We start from the raw sequence: 17,376 nt of genomic DNA on the forward strand, positions 1-17,376 counted from the left end.
ATCTGGAAAAACATCAAGTATGGAAAATTATAGCCCACTTGCTTTGGCTAGTGTACTCACCAAGGTATTTGAACAAATATTTTTTGGATAGGCTTCAAGAATATATGGAAACTACAGATAATCAATATGGTTTTGAAAACAAACAGCACAGATTTGTGTATAGGTGGACTTAGGGAAGTTCTTACTCAGTACAAAAGATGTAATACTACAATATTTATGGGCTTCCTGGATGCATCTAAGGCATTTGGTAGAATTAATCATGGTAAATTGTTTGGGAAACTACAAGAATAAAGGATACAAAAGATAAAGTGGGTATAGAAAATGGATTGATGGAAAACAAATTACTATTTGAAAATTAAGTTTCCTTCTTTCTTTCATTCTTTATGTTGCACTGGGTGTTAAAGGTGGTGAGCAAAGTCAGATCACAGGTCAGATAATAGGGGACGATCTTTGTGATGCTCATTACTGCATCAGTGTTACAAACTGTAACGTACCTACATTTCATGTGTTTAGGAATTGTATGTACTGATTTAGAAAATGGATAGTGAATTCAAATAATTTATTTATCTCAGACTCTAAATTCAGTTTTCTGATAGCAAACATATAAATTGGTATACTTTGTTGCTGTTAAAACTGACTTGGGCCTTTTCTTGGAAAAGAAAGGGATCGCTCTCAGATTCCCAAGTACTTATTTACTATACTTATTTATAGTACTTATCAGAGGTGATAATTTTTGGCCCTAAAATTGAAAGGGAAAAGATCAGCTCGCACCTTGGCTCCATGTCATTGACAGCTACAAATCAAGCCAGAAGTCTTGGTGTTATTATTAACTCAGACCTGAACTTCAACAGCCATCTAAAGTTTATCACTAAATCTGCCTATTACCACCTAAAAAACATTGCTAGAATTAAGGGGATTCTGTCTAAACAAGACATGGAAAAACTTATTAATGCATTAATTTTCAGTAGGTTGGATTATTGCAATGGCATCTTTACAGGCCTTAACAAGAAATCTATCCGGAACGCTGCCCCATAGTCCTTACAAACACCAGGAAACTGGACCACATTACACCGGTCATGATATCACTACACTGGCTTCCAGTTAGTCAAAAGACAGAGTTCAAGTTCAAGTTCAAGTTTATTTGAGATACATCATTGCATAACAATATGAATAATTATGTTTCTTACACTTTGACACAAGAGAGACATATAGTAGAGCAGAAAACTGTTTTATTTGCCTTTAAAGCCCAGCAGAAACTGCTTCCAAACTGCATTCAGGACCTGTTCCAGATAAAAGAAACCCGCTATGACCTGAAGGGGAAACTCATGTTTGAGATGGCAGCAAGAACTAATATTAAAAAGAGATTTGTACATCAGTTAAGGCTAGAGAAATTTGGAATAATTGTAATAACAACCTAAAAATGTGTCGCTCTATCGTCAAGTTTAAGAAATTGTTTAAAGATAATATTGTAAATAAATATAAAACACTATAATTATAATTATAATAATTATAAAGTATACTATCAAAAACATTCTAGGATGTGAAATGTCAATTTTATATTTTGTCTCATTTATTTTTTTCTTCTTTATGTATTGTTTGTTTTCACTGAGTAAAAGCTAATGTCTCATATTTTTGCTGATCATAAGAAAAAAGGGTAGGCACTATAAGCTACGGCTTCAGACTACACCTTTTCGGCAAAAGAAATGTTTGTTTTTTTTTCTTCCTTTTCATCTTGTTCTGTACAAGCCGAAATAAAGATTCATAACAAAAGAGGACCGCTCTGTTGAGAAAAAAATTAAAAATAAATATCAACTGTTTAAAATCTTCAAGAGTTTAAAACCTTACTGCTGGTCTACAAAGACCTGAATGGTCTTGGACCAAAATACATGCTGGATCTGTTAGTTCCTATGAAGCTCCCAGACCCCTGAGGTTCATCTGGATCTGGTTTGTTGTGGTTCCCAAGAACCAGAACCAAGCAAGGTGAGGCAGCGTTCAGTTATTCTGCTCCTCACCGGTGGAACAAACTTCCTGTAGACCTGAGGTCTGCTCCAACTGTCAGCTCCTTTAAATCAGGCCTAAAAACATTACTGTTTACTGAAGCGTACTCCTAAATTAAATACTTACCTGCTGTACTTTACTGCCCTTATTTTTAACAACTTGTGCTTTTTATTATTTAACCACTTTTCTTATAATTTTATTTCAATTATTTGGTATTTAAGCGTACTCTTAAATTAAATACTTACCTGCTGTACTCTATTGCCCTTAGTTTTCAGCAACTTGTGCTTTTTATTATTTTACCTTCTTTTCTCATAATTTTATTTCATTTTATTTGTTATTTACTGTCTAATTATGTCTTGCCGCTTTTAATGTTGGTGTAAGCACTTTGAATTACCTTGTGTTGAATTGTGCTATATACCGGTAAATAAACTTGCCTTGCTTATTGACATATTGGTCCACCGCCAGGGGGCGCTGCTGATTTTCGACCATTAATGTCGACCTGTTTTAAACAGGCAAAGGACAACAGCCGTCCGCTAGCTGGGACTGAGACTGAACGGAAGAAAACATTTCTTTGTTGTTCAAAATGTCCTCTGGATATTAATTTCCCTGGTGCTAATGGTCTGGGAGCGGGTGGTTGTCCAGCGCTCTGCACCGTGTGGTGAGTGTGTTACCGGCAGAGACAGCCTGACCCCGGGCTGGAGCTGCTAGCAGCAGCAGCTGTCACAATACTGGTTAAATATGTTTAACCAGGAGGTTTTTTATTATGGCAGTGTCTTATTACTGGCAGCAACAAGAATGACAATAATAATAACAACAGAAGCAATAATACATACATATTTGATTGGTCAACTCTCATGTTATAAAATAAAGCAGTCTTGTTATTGTTCATACTACCAATAAAGCCTGTAAATCGACGCAGAGCCTACGGCGTAGGGTTACGGCGTAGGGTACGCGGCGACGCGCAGCGTACGGTGCGAGTTGGTGTAACGCGGGACCAAAAATCAGCCTTAAGCTACATATCATGTTGTTGGTGCGAAATTTTCTGAGCAGTTGGGTGAATTATTTGATGTTTGTACTTATGTACTTATTGCTTTCATAAGCAACCTTTAACCAGTCAGATCAGCAAAAACATGATGATTGACGCTGTTCCTGGGATATTTGCCTGAGTGCTTCGACCTTTAATCAATAAAACAGTAGCTGTGATTATCATCTTGTGACTATAGTTGATAGGCAAGTTTATTTATATAGCACAATTCAACACAAGGTAATTCAAAGTGCTTTACATTGACATTAAAAGCGGCAAGACATAATTGGACAGTAAATAACAAATAAAATTGAATAAAATTATGAATAAGATGATAAGAAAAGAAGTAAAATAATAAAAAGCACAAGTTGCTGAAAACTAAGGGCAGTAGAGTACAGCAGGTAAGTATTTAATTTAAGAATACACTTCAGTAAACAGTAATGTTTTTAGGCCCGATTTGAAGGAGCTGACAGTTTGAGCAGGCCTATATACTATTTACGGCGTTATTTTATTTTGTAAAGGAGGTTATGTTTAGTTTAGTTTAATTTATTTCGGCCATGACATCACAAAAAAAGAATAAAAATAAGACAAACATCAAAATAGCTTTTACAAAATTAAAAATAAAATAAAAATGACAACAAGGAAACGAATACTCTGTTCAAAGAAAACAAAAAAGTTTCCAATATATAAATAACATCCAGCCCGAAAAAGGTGTAGGCTGAAGCAAAGCTTATTCATTGCCTACCCTCAAAAGGATTATTTAAAGTAATGAAGTAAGAGATAAGACTGCCAGTAAAACAAATTGCCTCCATGGGGATAACAAAGATTCCTCGAGAAATAAGAAAGAAAAACAAAAAAAGGTCCTACATGTTTCCTTCATCCTTGAATAATCAAATCAAATCACCAATTAAATGAATACCTAAATCAACATAGTAAGCATTGCCATTCATTACTTTGGTATAGAGAAATCATCCTTCTTTTCAATGTTTTTTTAAATAAGGTTAAGGTTCTACTTGATTTCAAATCCCTCTCCAACTTATTCCAACTTATGTTCCTGAAGCTTTGATGAAATGTTTGTGATGATAAGCTTCAGTCAAGATATCATAGATGTACAGTAGGGCAGCTCAGTTTTAGGACATCTTCTCTTCCCTCTTCAGCAAGGACGACCTCCTTTTTGAAAATAATGTTACAGCTTTGTGCTGCCCAATTGCGAGGTACAGCATCCAGGAAAACTGAGTTGAATTTAGGATGGGGAGGTTTTGTTATCTATAGATATGAGTCTGTGATATAGGAAGTCTGTATTCTGAACTGCATGTTAAATGGCATAGTTAAGACCCAGGTGGCTCCAAGCAAAGTGACAGAGTTGTGTGAAACCCCCCTTTTTCAGTGTGGTTTTGCGTAAAATAATGTGAGTTTTTACACATGTCTTCAAAACACCCTGTCTTTATTTTATTTTTGTCACAAGAGCATTTGAACAATTTGAAATTTCATTTGGTTATGGTCCTGCAGGGAGGATGGAATGCCACAACATTTCAAATTAAGTTAAATAATAGTAATAATAATTTATAAGAGCCCTCGTAGGAAATACACGTGTTATATTCTACACCCATATTTTATATATTATAGCTGGCCAATGCATTCTTTTACAATACACTTAAAACAACAGTAAAAATAAAGCATTCTATTTGTAGGATGCATCATTTCATGTAAAAAAATGCCATAACTCTGCTTAGAGCTACAGCTTACTAGGATATCATTTTACAAGTGATACAATCCTGAGACTGTTGTGGTTGGAGAAAACAATCACATAATGGGTCAGTAGTACTATTGACTGACTGACTGACTGACCGACCTGTATGTTTTTCAGTTATCTAGATTACATTTCTTAGTTGGTCAGCAATTGTTTAGTTATGTCTATCAACATCAGAAGTCGTTAACTTTGCCCCCTGATAGCAGTGTAACCAACATGAAACAGATATGTGAACTTTGCTGTTATGTCCAAAGTGCCTCATTGTATGTGCTGTAACTTGACAAAGAAGGTTGTTTTTAGTTTGACTGAGCTAGCGTGGCACAGGCAGGTATGTATTGGGTCTGTAAATAGACCATGTCCCGTACCTCTGGCAGGGAGAGAGGACACAGAGCTGGTGGACTTAGTCGTGTGGCTATTTTTGGGTCTCAAGCTAAATAAGATGGGGCACATGTTCAGTTTTGTGCACTCTTAATATCTTTTATAACGCAGTCTAGGGCTGGGCAATATGGACCAAAAGTCATATCTCGATATTTTCTAGCTAAATGGCGATACTCGATATATATCTCGATATTTTTTCTGTGCCTTAATTGGGGTTTCCCCCAAAGCATTATAGCATAGCATCTCTGTTAGCTTCATTTTTTTCTGAGGCAAACCCTTAAAAAAACAGTCAGTTTTAATACAATGCCTCGTGCCAAATGTCACACAGGTACCTTTGTTAACAGAGGTCTGCACAATATCATTGCCTGCATATATAGAATAAAAATGCTTCTTGAATAAAATAAAACAAATGTCCCTTTCCTGCATAACAATTAAATTAAAATACACTGTGCAATTAATACAATGTAGACAGTAACAGGCAGACTTTTCTACTGAGGTTGACAGTTGTGCAAATAACAAAACATTTGTGGAAATCTCAAATAAAACATTCAAGTCAATTTGTCACAAAATAAGCTATATCAAAATCATTAAAAAAAAAATGTAAAAAAAAACCAACCTTTTTTTTGTCTTTAAATCGATATAAACAATATTGTCTCGTACCATATCGTGTTTGAAAATATATCGATATATATTAAAATCTCGATATATCGCCCAGCCCTAAGTCCTAATGTTTTTACAGATAAACATGAGCTCAGAAATGCGATATATTGTCTTTAGTCATTAATTACAGGTCAAAAAGCTGTTTTATCAACAGACTTTGATATCTCGTGGGAAAATGTCACAAGTCTCAATCTCATTTACACTGAGCAACTTCTGTCTTTTGCATTGTACATTCTTAAAGGTGGAGTACATAATACCTGGAAATTTGCCATGACTCAATACATTTTGAAAGTATGTAACCAAAATGTTCAGCCTTATGATCTTTGTCAAAAACCACACCTCCACAACACGTGAACACTTACTTGTATAGCCAGAAGAAAGTGCCTAGCCTCATGAGGGTGTTGACGTCAACATTGTTAAGAACATTTAGTGAACACATGTTAGAAGGACTAGTATGTGATGTGCCCCAGAAAACCAGAACAGATAAATAGCTGATAGTGCTACAAAAACAAACTTGTTTTCATTTATAAGCTAAGACTCCACAGATTACAAAGGTATGAGGATCACCCAAAACCCACGGAGTTCACAGTTAAAGAAAGTAAAAAGAAGAAAAAACGACTTCACTATCTTCTACTTCACATGATATAAAATAATTGCAATTTATTTTGGTCACCATTGAAATCACAATTATTTTTAAATGATTTCTTACACTGACTTTTTAAATATGTTTCATGTATCAAACTTTTAAAAATCTTGAAATTTCCACTCTACACTTAAATTGTGGACTAAATAGAAATGATTCAGCCCAACAGACCAAATGCTGGAAGAAGTTTAAATGTTTTGGGCCAGGAAATTCACTGTGACCGGTATGACTTGGAAATTACTCATCTTTGGCTAAGTGGAGTCTGCAATTGAAGTGCATGTGTCATTCAGAACACAGGACAGAATATGTCACATTAACTGTTTTGATCATGTTTATTTTGTAATCATTGGAAGCCAAAATATCAATTACAATTAAAATGTTTTATTATACATTATATTTAATCCATGAAAAGGTAAAAGAGTAGTCATCAGTCCAACAGAATCACGGCCACCATGACTTAACTTTCCATTCAGGTAACTCCACATTGAGAAAATACCTCATAAGTCATTGCTTCTTGCAGCCTCCAGTGTTTTTTGGCTGTAGCAGTCTAGTATATGAACTTATTTTTCAACTCGCATTGTTTTTCTGTGCATACAGAGCTATTGAGAATGGCAGCTTTACCTGAACATGCTGGTCTAGTTCTAAGCATGTATAAGCAGTATATTTCTTTACAGTCTATACCAGGGGTCGGCAACCCGCTCTTTAGCGCCGCCCTAGTGGCTCCTGGAGCTTTTTCCAAAAATGTTGACCTTTTTTTCTTTTTTTCTTCTTTTTTTTCCTCTGTTTTCTTTTTTTTCTCTTTATTTTCTTCTTTTTTTCTTTTTTCTTCTTTTTTTCTTCCTTTTTCCTTTCCTTTTTAATCTCAACATTTCAACTTTTTTCTCGAAATTTTGACTTTTTTCTCAACATTTCGACTTTTCTCACGAAATTTTGACTATTTCCTCGACTTTTTTCTCAACATTTCGACTTTTTTCTCAACATTTCGACTTTTTTCTCAACATTTCGTCTTTTTTCTCGAAATGTTCTCGAAAAAAATCTTTCCCCAGTTATAACTAATATAGAAACATGCAACGTGTTGCCTTCATTCTAAGGCTTATACAAGACTTTTCATTTTTTGCGGCTCCAGACATATTCGTTTTTTGTGTTTTTGGTCCAATATGGCTCTTTTAACATTTTGGGTTGCCGACCCCTGGTCTATACTATAGTACACCCAATATTCAGCTGTGTATATGTGGCTACAAATCATTATACGTTTGTGTATACAATCACCTTTGGTTTTGGTTGTTTTTGATTTTCTTCCATCAACATTCAACAACATACAGTCTGGTAATCAACCAATGAGGCGTTGGAACACTGATTCTCCAGATCAGCTTCAGTGGTCATTGCTGTCTGACATGTTGGTCCAAATGTTCTCATAGACGTTCTGAATGTTTGCTATCTGATTATTCTTAAAGCTAGGAAAAGTTCAGATTATGTAATGTCACATTGCCGAACAATTAATTCTGCCTCTTTGTGTGTTAATTTTCTCCTGGCCTTTCTTGGACCAGTCACGTCTTCGCATATCCAAATATCACCCTGTCCAGTGTATTCTCGTTTTTAATTTGACTACATTTTGTGTGATCTAACCCAAGCAAGTTCATTTTATGGATTATTGACTTGAAAACCCTCATGTAAAAGTGTAGATGCATATCATCTTTCCTTGAGATACAGTTTGGGAAACATTCAGCTAGAGGTTTCAGTATTTTCAGAGTGCACTAAAAGACTTTTGTAAAAATCAGGTGGAGTTCCTCTGTGTTTTTCCTCATCATTCCTACTCAAGCTGCAATAGAGCAGGTTTTTAGTCGCAAGTGTTGGCCTTGTTTTAGTTTTTAGCTTTGTTGGTAGCAGAGAGGTTTTACATTCATGTTCCACATGTTGACTGCCATGTCTCGATTTTCTTTGTATTTTTTGGCATGTGTGCATTTCCTTCGTCCAAAGGCTAACCACATAAAGGAAGAAATGAACTTCCAGAGCAGTCGGAGAAGAGGAGAAGATGGCATCGCCATGGTGATTGACTTCCTGCTGTCGAATGCCCGGCTGGTTCTAGGAGTTGGGGGAGCTGCCCTGCTCGGCATTGCTACATTGGCAGTGAAACGGGTGAGTGTTTTTTTTTTGTTTTAGGTTGATAGGACTACACCAGTACATCATTCCCAGGCTTTCGGTAGTGGATATATGAAAATGTATTTCTAACTGATTCATGGCTGTGAAATGGAATAGGTATCTACTATGGTGTAAACAAAATGTTAAAATTACAAATGTGACCGGAAAAAAAGCAGGATATTAATTATGATCACATACTTCGCTAAGAAATGCATACTTTTACTTTGGAAAGATGATTCCCCTCCAACTTTCAAGTTTTTTTTTTACCATTGGAAAAATTAACTTTAGAAAAATACAATCGTGCTCATATTTTTCAAGAATTTTGGTTCCCATTACTATCAAAACTGGATAATTTTTCCAAAGGGGACCAATGAGTATCTTTATTTTTTTTTTCGAACTTGTGCCTTATAGGTATGTATGTTTGTATGTATATATGGATATATATATATATATATATATAGTTTGATATCGCTGTTGCTGCCATTATATATATATTTTTTTTTATTTATTTTTTTTTTTATTTATTTTTTTTAAATATTTATTTAATTTTGTTCTCCCTTAATGTATGTTTTTTTTTTTTTTTTCCCCTAGGGTAATTATGGGGAGGGTAGGAATGTGGGTATAATAGAAATCATGCATGTGAAAATGTGAATTGTGAAAATTATTGTGAAATAAAAAGAAAAAATTAAAAATGTGGTGGACCAAGAACACACAAGAACTCTTCTGGGTGGTGGTCTCTGCTGCTGTCTGTATCTGTTTTCCTTATGTGTTTTTACATTTAATGTTCATATTTGTGCAGTATTGCATGACTTCATGCCCGTGACCATTTGTGTATGTGTTTAGCTGATAGAGCGTGCAGGCCGGGCAGCTGAAGATGAAAAGGTGGAGCAGAAGATGGCTGAGAGCTGGGAGGAGTTGAGTTTAGTCTCTGCTTCCCCAACACTTCTCAGGAAAGAAATAGAGGGGGTTGTGATGAAGCATGTTGCCAAGGCAAACAAACAGCAGAAAGGTATGGTCAACATTTGAGCAATTGACACGGCACAAACAAACATTCTATGCTCCACCTATTCCTTTTCTTATTTTGTCCTACAAGTTTTAAATGATGGTCTTTTTTTTTCAATTCTTTTCCTACATCAGGTGATCTCTGCCAAAACCCTGAAATCCCTGTTCCTGAAGTGCAGCCTAAATCTCAGTCCAAGCCCAAGAGGATCCAGCTGTGCGTGCTCAGTTTGCAGGTACACTCAGATACTTCACCTTTGAACACCTGCAGAAATCTTTTCAGTCTTAACAGCAGCCCTGTAAGACCTTTCCTCACTGTTGAGCAGAAGTATCATTATGTATTCATGTGAAATATGTGTTGGATTCTGTCAAGCTTAAGGGGATACACATAACTAAGAAATTGTTGGGTCAAAATACACTCATCTACCAGAACAATGACTTATTATCTCAAGACTTTGCATGCTCCACATGTTTTACATTGTTGACAAACTGTATCAGACTAATGTAGACAATATTAAGAATAATCTTGTATTTAAACCATTGAAACTGTTTAGGAGCGCTTACAGCAGTACTATCACACGAGGGCGCTACTTGCTCCACATGAGGTCCAGAGAGCTCAGTCTGTGGCGCTGGACATTTGCACCGAGATCCAGGGCTTTCTTCACAGCCGTCACCCGGACATGCCTTTGGGAGAGATGAGCCTTGGAGGTTCTCTACTTGATGATTTGCAGGTACACATTCAAAAAATAGTATTTTTGTTTTTGGTCGATACTAGGGTTTACCATAGTATGAACCTCTTGTTCTATGGCAGGATGTTAACATGAGTCCCACCAGGGTTTCTGTGCGTTTGTGGGTTTAGGTGGTCAGTGCAGACCATGCATGTCTGCTGGTTCCTCTACAACTGGAGTCTTCACTGTGGCGCCTCATCCCTGGAGAGGAGACGCTGCTCACACACCCTCTGCACTGGATGGTCCGACGGGTCAATCTGGAGTATTTTCCGCGAGGACGGAGCTACTGGGACAGGTAAAAAAAAATAATAAAAATGTCAAGAAGCATCACAATCCTTACTTTCATATTTGAACCTTCTTTTTTTAATTTACACTGTATGGAATTGATATCAATATGAAAATGTATCTTTGAAATTACTAGTGATGCACCGAAATGAAAATTTGTGGCCGAAACCAGAAATAATAATAAACACTTGGCCGAATACCGAACAATACCGAACATGGTTCTTCGCAGTTTTTCATTTATTTTGCCATTGCATAAATCAAATAAATTTGATTATTGAACATAAAAAACTGAACATTTTTTAATTTCCCAGCATTATGCTGTTTTAGTTCCACCTCCTGGTGAATATTAGGTAAAGTTCCTTATGTGGTTACTTTTTGGTTGGCCAACAATTTATGTTTGCGGTACGGGAGCGGCCAGTCTATTTCCTTATATTACAACGCCGTTATTAATTGTTCTTTTTTTTTTCCCACTTATTCCACCGAACACCGAAAGTGTTTTTTTTTGCCATTTTCGGCCGAACAATTTTGGTTACCGAACAATCGGTGCATCACTAGAAATTACTGTGTTTGGGTAGGTCTTTAACTTCACATGAATCAAAAGTGAAACTATCCTTAAAAATCCCTTGAAACAGATTTGGTGCATTATCTGTTCTTGTGTCTTGTAGATACCTGGTGGGGGGTTACCTGTCTGCAGAAACGGTTGTAAACATGTTCATTAAGGCGGTCATGGAAACTGTGAACTGGCCATCTATCAGCGGCACTTTAGACTTAATTGTCAGACCTGTACTTGGAGTAACTGACCTGAAACTGGAGGTCAGGTATGTATCTGTGCTTTATTCTTGCTTTGCTGTGTTATTGTTTTATCTACCTCAGTGGGTTTCAGTGAACTTGCAACATTAAACTGCTGACAATATTGACTACTTAGTACATGAATGACCTGAGATGTCTCCTGTTGTCGTGCTTTAGGTCAGAAAATGAAAATGAAGGAGCTGAGAGCAGCGACCAGCCTCTGTTCATCTCCATGTTGCCCATACTGATGGAGGGGGATGTGATCCTGACAGCTCAGCCGGAGCTCACGGCTCCCTGGGTGAACGCCTGGCACCTGTCTCTCTACCCCTGGGAGACTCAGCGTCTGGCCCAGCTCGACATGGCCGACAGCGGCTGCCGCAGACTCGCACTTAAAATCCTCAAGGCGGTGTGCAGATTGAATCCAGCTTTGCGACCGCTTGAAGCCGCCCCGCTGGCCAATCTAATCCTGCACCTCAGCGATGGCGAGAGGGACTGGTCCGATAACAGCCTGGACGTGAGATTCCAGCAGTGCATTACAGAGCTCATTGGCTACCTAGAGCAAGGGGCATTACACAGTTATTTCAAACCAGCTGTCAATCTGCTGAGCAGCTTGTCAGAAGACCAGGTCGACCAGATGGGTTTTATGCTCTACTGTGCAATGTCAGAGCCTGAAATACTGCTCATATAACCATTTGCACATCTAGAGCACTTTCCATATTCACTGGGATGCAAATAAAAAGGTAAAGTTGAAGTGACAAAATGGTAGACCATCATGGATTGATGTCTACAGGACTAGACTGCTAATTGAACTGAAGAAGTCGCAAGAGAAAGAGACGTGCCTAGGAAATATTATTTAAACAATCTGTGCATCCTGAAGCATTGTTTAAAGCATTTTGGGAACTGCATTTAATTTTGTGAGAGTATGTTTCACAGTTAGCAAGTGATGGGAAGTAGCTGCATCCACTTAACTTCATTAGTTAACGTCAAGAGTGCAGTTTATGGTTGAAGTGCTTGCTATTTTTTTTATTTATTCCTCCGACAGTCCGTGCACTGCCTTTTTTCCATAAAATCCTTTAAATGCTCTAACAGTACAGAACAAAAGTGATGACCTGCAGAAAAATCAGCCACATTTGCTGTACCTAATAAACCACTTGATCTGAGCAAGCCTTCTTAACTTGTTAATTTTATCACACTGAAAGTTGAAACCTTGAGTTTTTGTTTTGGTCTGGTTCAGTCTGTTGCCAATCTTGCCAAGTAAACCAAACTTCAATCATGCTTCAATTTTCCACATGATTTATGCAGTTGTTTTTAAATATAGTTTGGCTATTGTAAGTATATTTCAGGTTGAGTGTTTGATGGGTGTAAGAATTTTATTTTTATTTTTGATTGAACAGAAATGCCAATAAAGTTCAAAGTAAAGCAATTGTGTTTGTTGCTAAGATGCAACTTTATTACATTACCAAGTAATGTAATAAAGTAGTGTAATAAAGTGAACTTTGTAGTTTGGGGAGCTGGTACGTGGTTTCCACTGGTAACATTGCATGTTTTTTTCATAAGAGAATTGAGATCAGGTTACCAATAAACATGGATAAAGTCCTCTTGGCCACACTCATACCGAAATCAATTTCAAGGCTCATTTCATTTGTGTAATTTGTATGTCCTTGACTCTTCTCTCCTTGGTACTCTGACTTGGAAATCATTGCAAAACTATATTGAAAATTTTATTAGCAAGTGTGGAGAAGGCTCAAGAGGTATAAGTAAGTTTACTGTATACTGGTGTAACCTTTTGACAAACCTCCAATAACCAAAGGGGGACATGGCATAATAATCCTTAATAATAATAATAATAATAATAATAATGTAATAAATTAGAAATAAAATGCAGATGTATTCTGAAAATTAAATATTATTTATATGATTTTGGTTGAAATGTTGAAATAACATTCTAGTGAAATGTGTAAATAACGCTAAAGCACCATACTACACTCGAATAATCTCCTAAATCAACGTGGAAAAAAATGTTAAGAAATTATAATTAAAAAATGTCACTTGTTAAGAGAGGCCTTATCATTTTGAATTTCATCCAGTTGTTTATAAAGGTTAAAGGAACTTCTTTTTTTCAATTGTTCCATCAGTACATTCATTAAATAATTGTACAAAAACTTTTTTTTTTAAGTATCCTTGTGCATTTTCTACACATTTTAGGATGAACCCATTGACCCTCTGTCTTGAACTTTTCTTTTCTGATTTTCATAAGTGGATATCTTTTAAAAATGATTAATTTATATAAATCAATTCATATGTCTCTATATATAATCGTGATGAAATCAAACATCTTAGAGAATTATTAGAGCGTCTTACAATGTTCTCAATCCATTTAGCAAATTTCTGTATGTTATCTTAGACATGGTAATGACGGCTCTAAATAAAATAAAATAACATATATACAATTAAAAAAACTGAAAGGTGCAGCAGTATGAGGTAGACATGGTAATGACGGCTCTAAATAAAATAAAATAATACAATTTTTTAAAAACTGAAAGGTGCAGCAGTGTGAGGTAGACATGGTAATGATGGCTCTAAATAGAATAAAATAACATATATACAATTTTTTTTAAACTGAAAGGTGCAGCAGTATGAGGTAGACATGGTAAAGACGGCTCTAAATAAAATAAAATAACATACAATTTTTTTTAAACTGAAAGGTGCAGCAGTATGAGGTAGACATGGTAATGACGGCTCTAAATAAAATAAAATAACATATACAATTTTTTTTAAACTGAAAGGTGCAGCAGTATGAGGTAGACATGGTAATGACGGCTCTAAATAAAATAAAATAACATATACAATTTTTTTTAAACTGAAAGGTGCAGCAGTATGAGGTAGACATGGTAATGACGGCTCTAAATAAAATAAAATAACATAAAAAAAATTTTAAACTGAAAGGTGCAGCAGTATGAGGTAGACATGGTAATGACGGCTCAAAATAAAATAACATATATATAATTTTTTTTTAAACTGAAAGGTGCAGCAGAATGAGGTAGACATAGTAATGACGGCTCTAAATAAAATAAAATAACATATAAACAATTTTTTTTAAACTGAAAGGTGCAGCAGTATGAGGTAGACATAGTAATGACGACTCTAAATAAAATAAAATAACATATATACAATTTTTTTTAAACTGAAAGGTGCAGCAGAATGAGGTAGACATGGTAATGACGGCTCTAAATAAAATAACATACTTTTTTTTTTAAACTGAAAAGTGCAGCAGTATGAGGTAGACATGGTAATGACGGCTCTAAATAAAATAAAATAATAAAATTTTTTAAAAACTGAAAGGTGCAGCAGTATGAGGTAGACATGGTGATGACGGCTCTAAATAAAATAAAATAACATATATACAATTTTTTTTAAACTGAAAAGTGCAGCAGGATGAGGTAGACATGGTAATGACGGCTTTAAATAAAATAAAATAACATATATACAATTAAAAAAACTGAAAGGTGCAGCAGTATGAGGTAGACATGGTAATGACGGCTCTAAATAAAATAAAATAACATATATACAATTAAAAAAACTGAAAGGTGCAGCAGTATGAGGTAGACATGGTAATGACGGCTCTAAATAAAATAAAATAATACAATTTTTTAAAAACTGAAAGGTGCAGCAGTATGAGGTAGACATGGTAATGACGGCTCTAAATAAAATAACATAAAAAATTTTTTAAACTGAAAGGTGCAGCAGTATGAGGTAGACATGGTAATGACGGCTCAAAATAAAATAACATATATACAATTTTTTTTTAAACTGAAAGGTGCAGCAGAATGAGGTAGACATGGTAATGACGGCTCTAAATAAAATAACATAATTTTTTTTTAAACTGAAAGGTGCAGCAGAATGAGGTAGACATAGTAATGACGGCTCTAAATAAAATAAAATAACATATAAACAATTTTTTTTAAACTGAAAGGTGCAGCAGTATGAGGTAGACATAGTAATGACGACTCTAAATAAAATAAAATAACATATATACAATTTTTTTTAAACTGAAAGGTGCAGCAGAATGAGGTAGACATGGTAATGACGGCTCTAAATAAAATAACATAATTTTTTTTTAAACTGAAAGGTGCAGCAGAATGAGGTAGACATGGTAATGACGGCTCTAAATAAAATAACATAATTTTTTTTTAAACTGAAAGGTGCAGCAGAATGAGGTAGACATAGTAATGACGGCTCTAAATAAAATAAAATAACATATAAACAATTTTTTTTAAACTGAAAGGTGCAGCAGTATGAGGTAGACATAGTAATGACGACTCTAAATAAAATAAAATAACATATATACAATTTTTTTTAAACTGAAAGGTGCAGCAGAATGAGGTAGACATGGTAATGACGGCTCTAAATAAAATAACATACTTTTTTTTTTAAACTGAAAAGTGCAGCAGTATGAGGTAGACATGGTAATGACGGCTCTAAATAAAATAAAATAATAAAAAATTTTAAAAACTGAAAGGTGCAGCAGTATGAGGTAGACATGGTGATGACGGCTCTAAATAAAATAAAATAACATATATACAATTTTTTTTAAACTGAAAAGTGCAGCAGGATGAGGTAGACATGGTAATGACGGCTTTAAATAAAATAAAATAACATATATACAATTAAAAAAACTGAAAGGTGCAGCAGTATGAGGTAGACATGGTAATGACGGCTCTAAATAAAATAAAATAACATATATACAATTAAAAAAACTGAAAGGTGCAGCAGTATGAGGTAGACATGGTAATGACGGCTCTAAATAAAATACAATAATACAATTTTTTAAAAACTGAAAGGTGCAGCAGTATGAGGTAGACATGGTAATGACGGCTCTAAATAAAATAACATTAAAAAATTTTTAAACTGAAAGGTGCAGCAGTATGAGGTAGACATGGTAATGACGGCTCAAAATAAAATAACATATATACAATTTTTTTTTAAACTGAAAGGTGCAGCAGAATGAGGTAGACATGGTAATGACGGCTCTAAATAAAATAACATAATTTTTTTTTAAACTGAAAGGTGCAGCAGAATGAGGTAGACATAGTAATGACGGCTCTAAATAAAATAAAATAACATATAAACAATTTTTTTTAAACTGAAAGGTGCAGCAGTATGAGGTAGACATAGTAATGACGACTCTAAATAAAATAAAATAACATATATACAATTTTTTTTAAACTGAAAGGTGCAGCAGAATGAGGTAGACATGGTAATGACGGCTCTAAATAAAATAACATACTTTTTTTTTTAAACTGAAAGGTGCAGCAGTATGAGGTAGACATGGTAATGACGGCTCTAAATAAAATAAAATAATACAATTTTTTAAAAACTGAAAGGTGCAGCAGTATGAGGTAGACATGGTGATGACGGCTCTAAATAAAATAAAATAACATATATACAATTTTTTTTAAACTGAAAAGTGCAGCAGGATGAGGTAGACATGGTAATGACGGCTCTAAATAAAATAAAATAACATATATACAATTAAAAAAACTGAAAGGTGCAGCAGTATGAGGTAGACATGGTAATGACGGCTCTAAATAAAATAAAATAATACAATTTTTTAAAAACTGAAAGGTGCAGCAGTATGAGGTAGACATGGTAATGACGGCTCTAAATAAAATAAAATAACATATATACAATTTTTTTTAAACTTAAAGGTGCAGCAGGATGAGGTAGACATGGTAATGACAGCTCTAAATAAAATAAAATAATACAATTTTTTAAAAAGTGAAAGGTGCAGCAGAATGAGGCAGACATGATTATTGTTGGAAGGTGCATTGTTGCAGCTTGTTGTCTTTATTTATTGAAAGATAAGGAAGCCAAAAGTTTTTTTTTGTTTCTTATTTATTTAAATACAAAATCAATAGCATGGTGTGGCCTGTAGGGGGCAACAGTCCTCCCAGCTGGGTGTGTGAGCAGCAGCAGAAGAAGA

At 35.0% G+C, this 17,376-nt stretch overlaps 1 protein-coding gene across 1 annotated transcript; it reads left to right on the forward strand.

The window, feature by feature from the left end:
* The first annotated feature begins 2,501 nt into the window (after positions 1 to 2,501).
* Positions 2,502 to 13,216, forward strand: mief2 (mitochondrial elongation factor 2). Its single transcript, XM_061719830.1, has 8 exons — positions 2,502 to 2,656; positions 8,431 to 8,589; positions 9,436 to 9,601; positions 9,730 to 9,827; positions 10,146 to 10,322; positions 10,451 to 10,614; positions 11,270 to 11,422; positions 11,571 to 13,216. The coding sequence occupies exons 2-8, from the start codon at positions 8,452 to 8,454 to the stop codon at positions 12,079 to 12,081; spliced, it is 1,407 nt and encodes a 468-aa protein (XP_061575814.1). The 5' UTR covers positions 2,502 to 2,656; positions 8,431 to 8,451; the 3' UTR covers positions 12,082 to 13,216.
* Positions 13,217 to 17,376: the final 4,160 nt, after the last annotated feature.

The sequence above is a fragment of the Cololabis saira genome, chromosome 1 (assembly GCF_033807715.1).
Source record: "Cololabis saira isolate AMF1-May2022 chromosome 1, fColSai1.1, whole genome shotgun sequence".
NCBI classification, from domain to species: domain Eukaryota; kingdom Metazoa; phylum Chordata; class Actinopteri; order Beloniformes; family Belonidae; genus Cololabis; species Cololabis saira.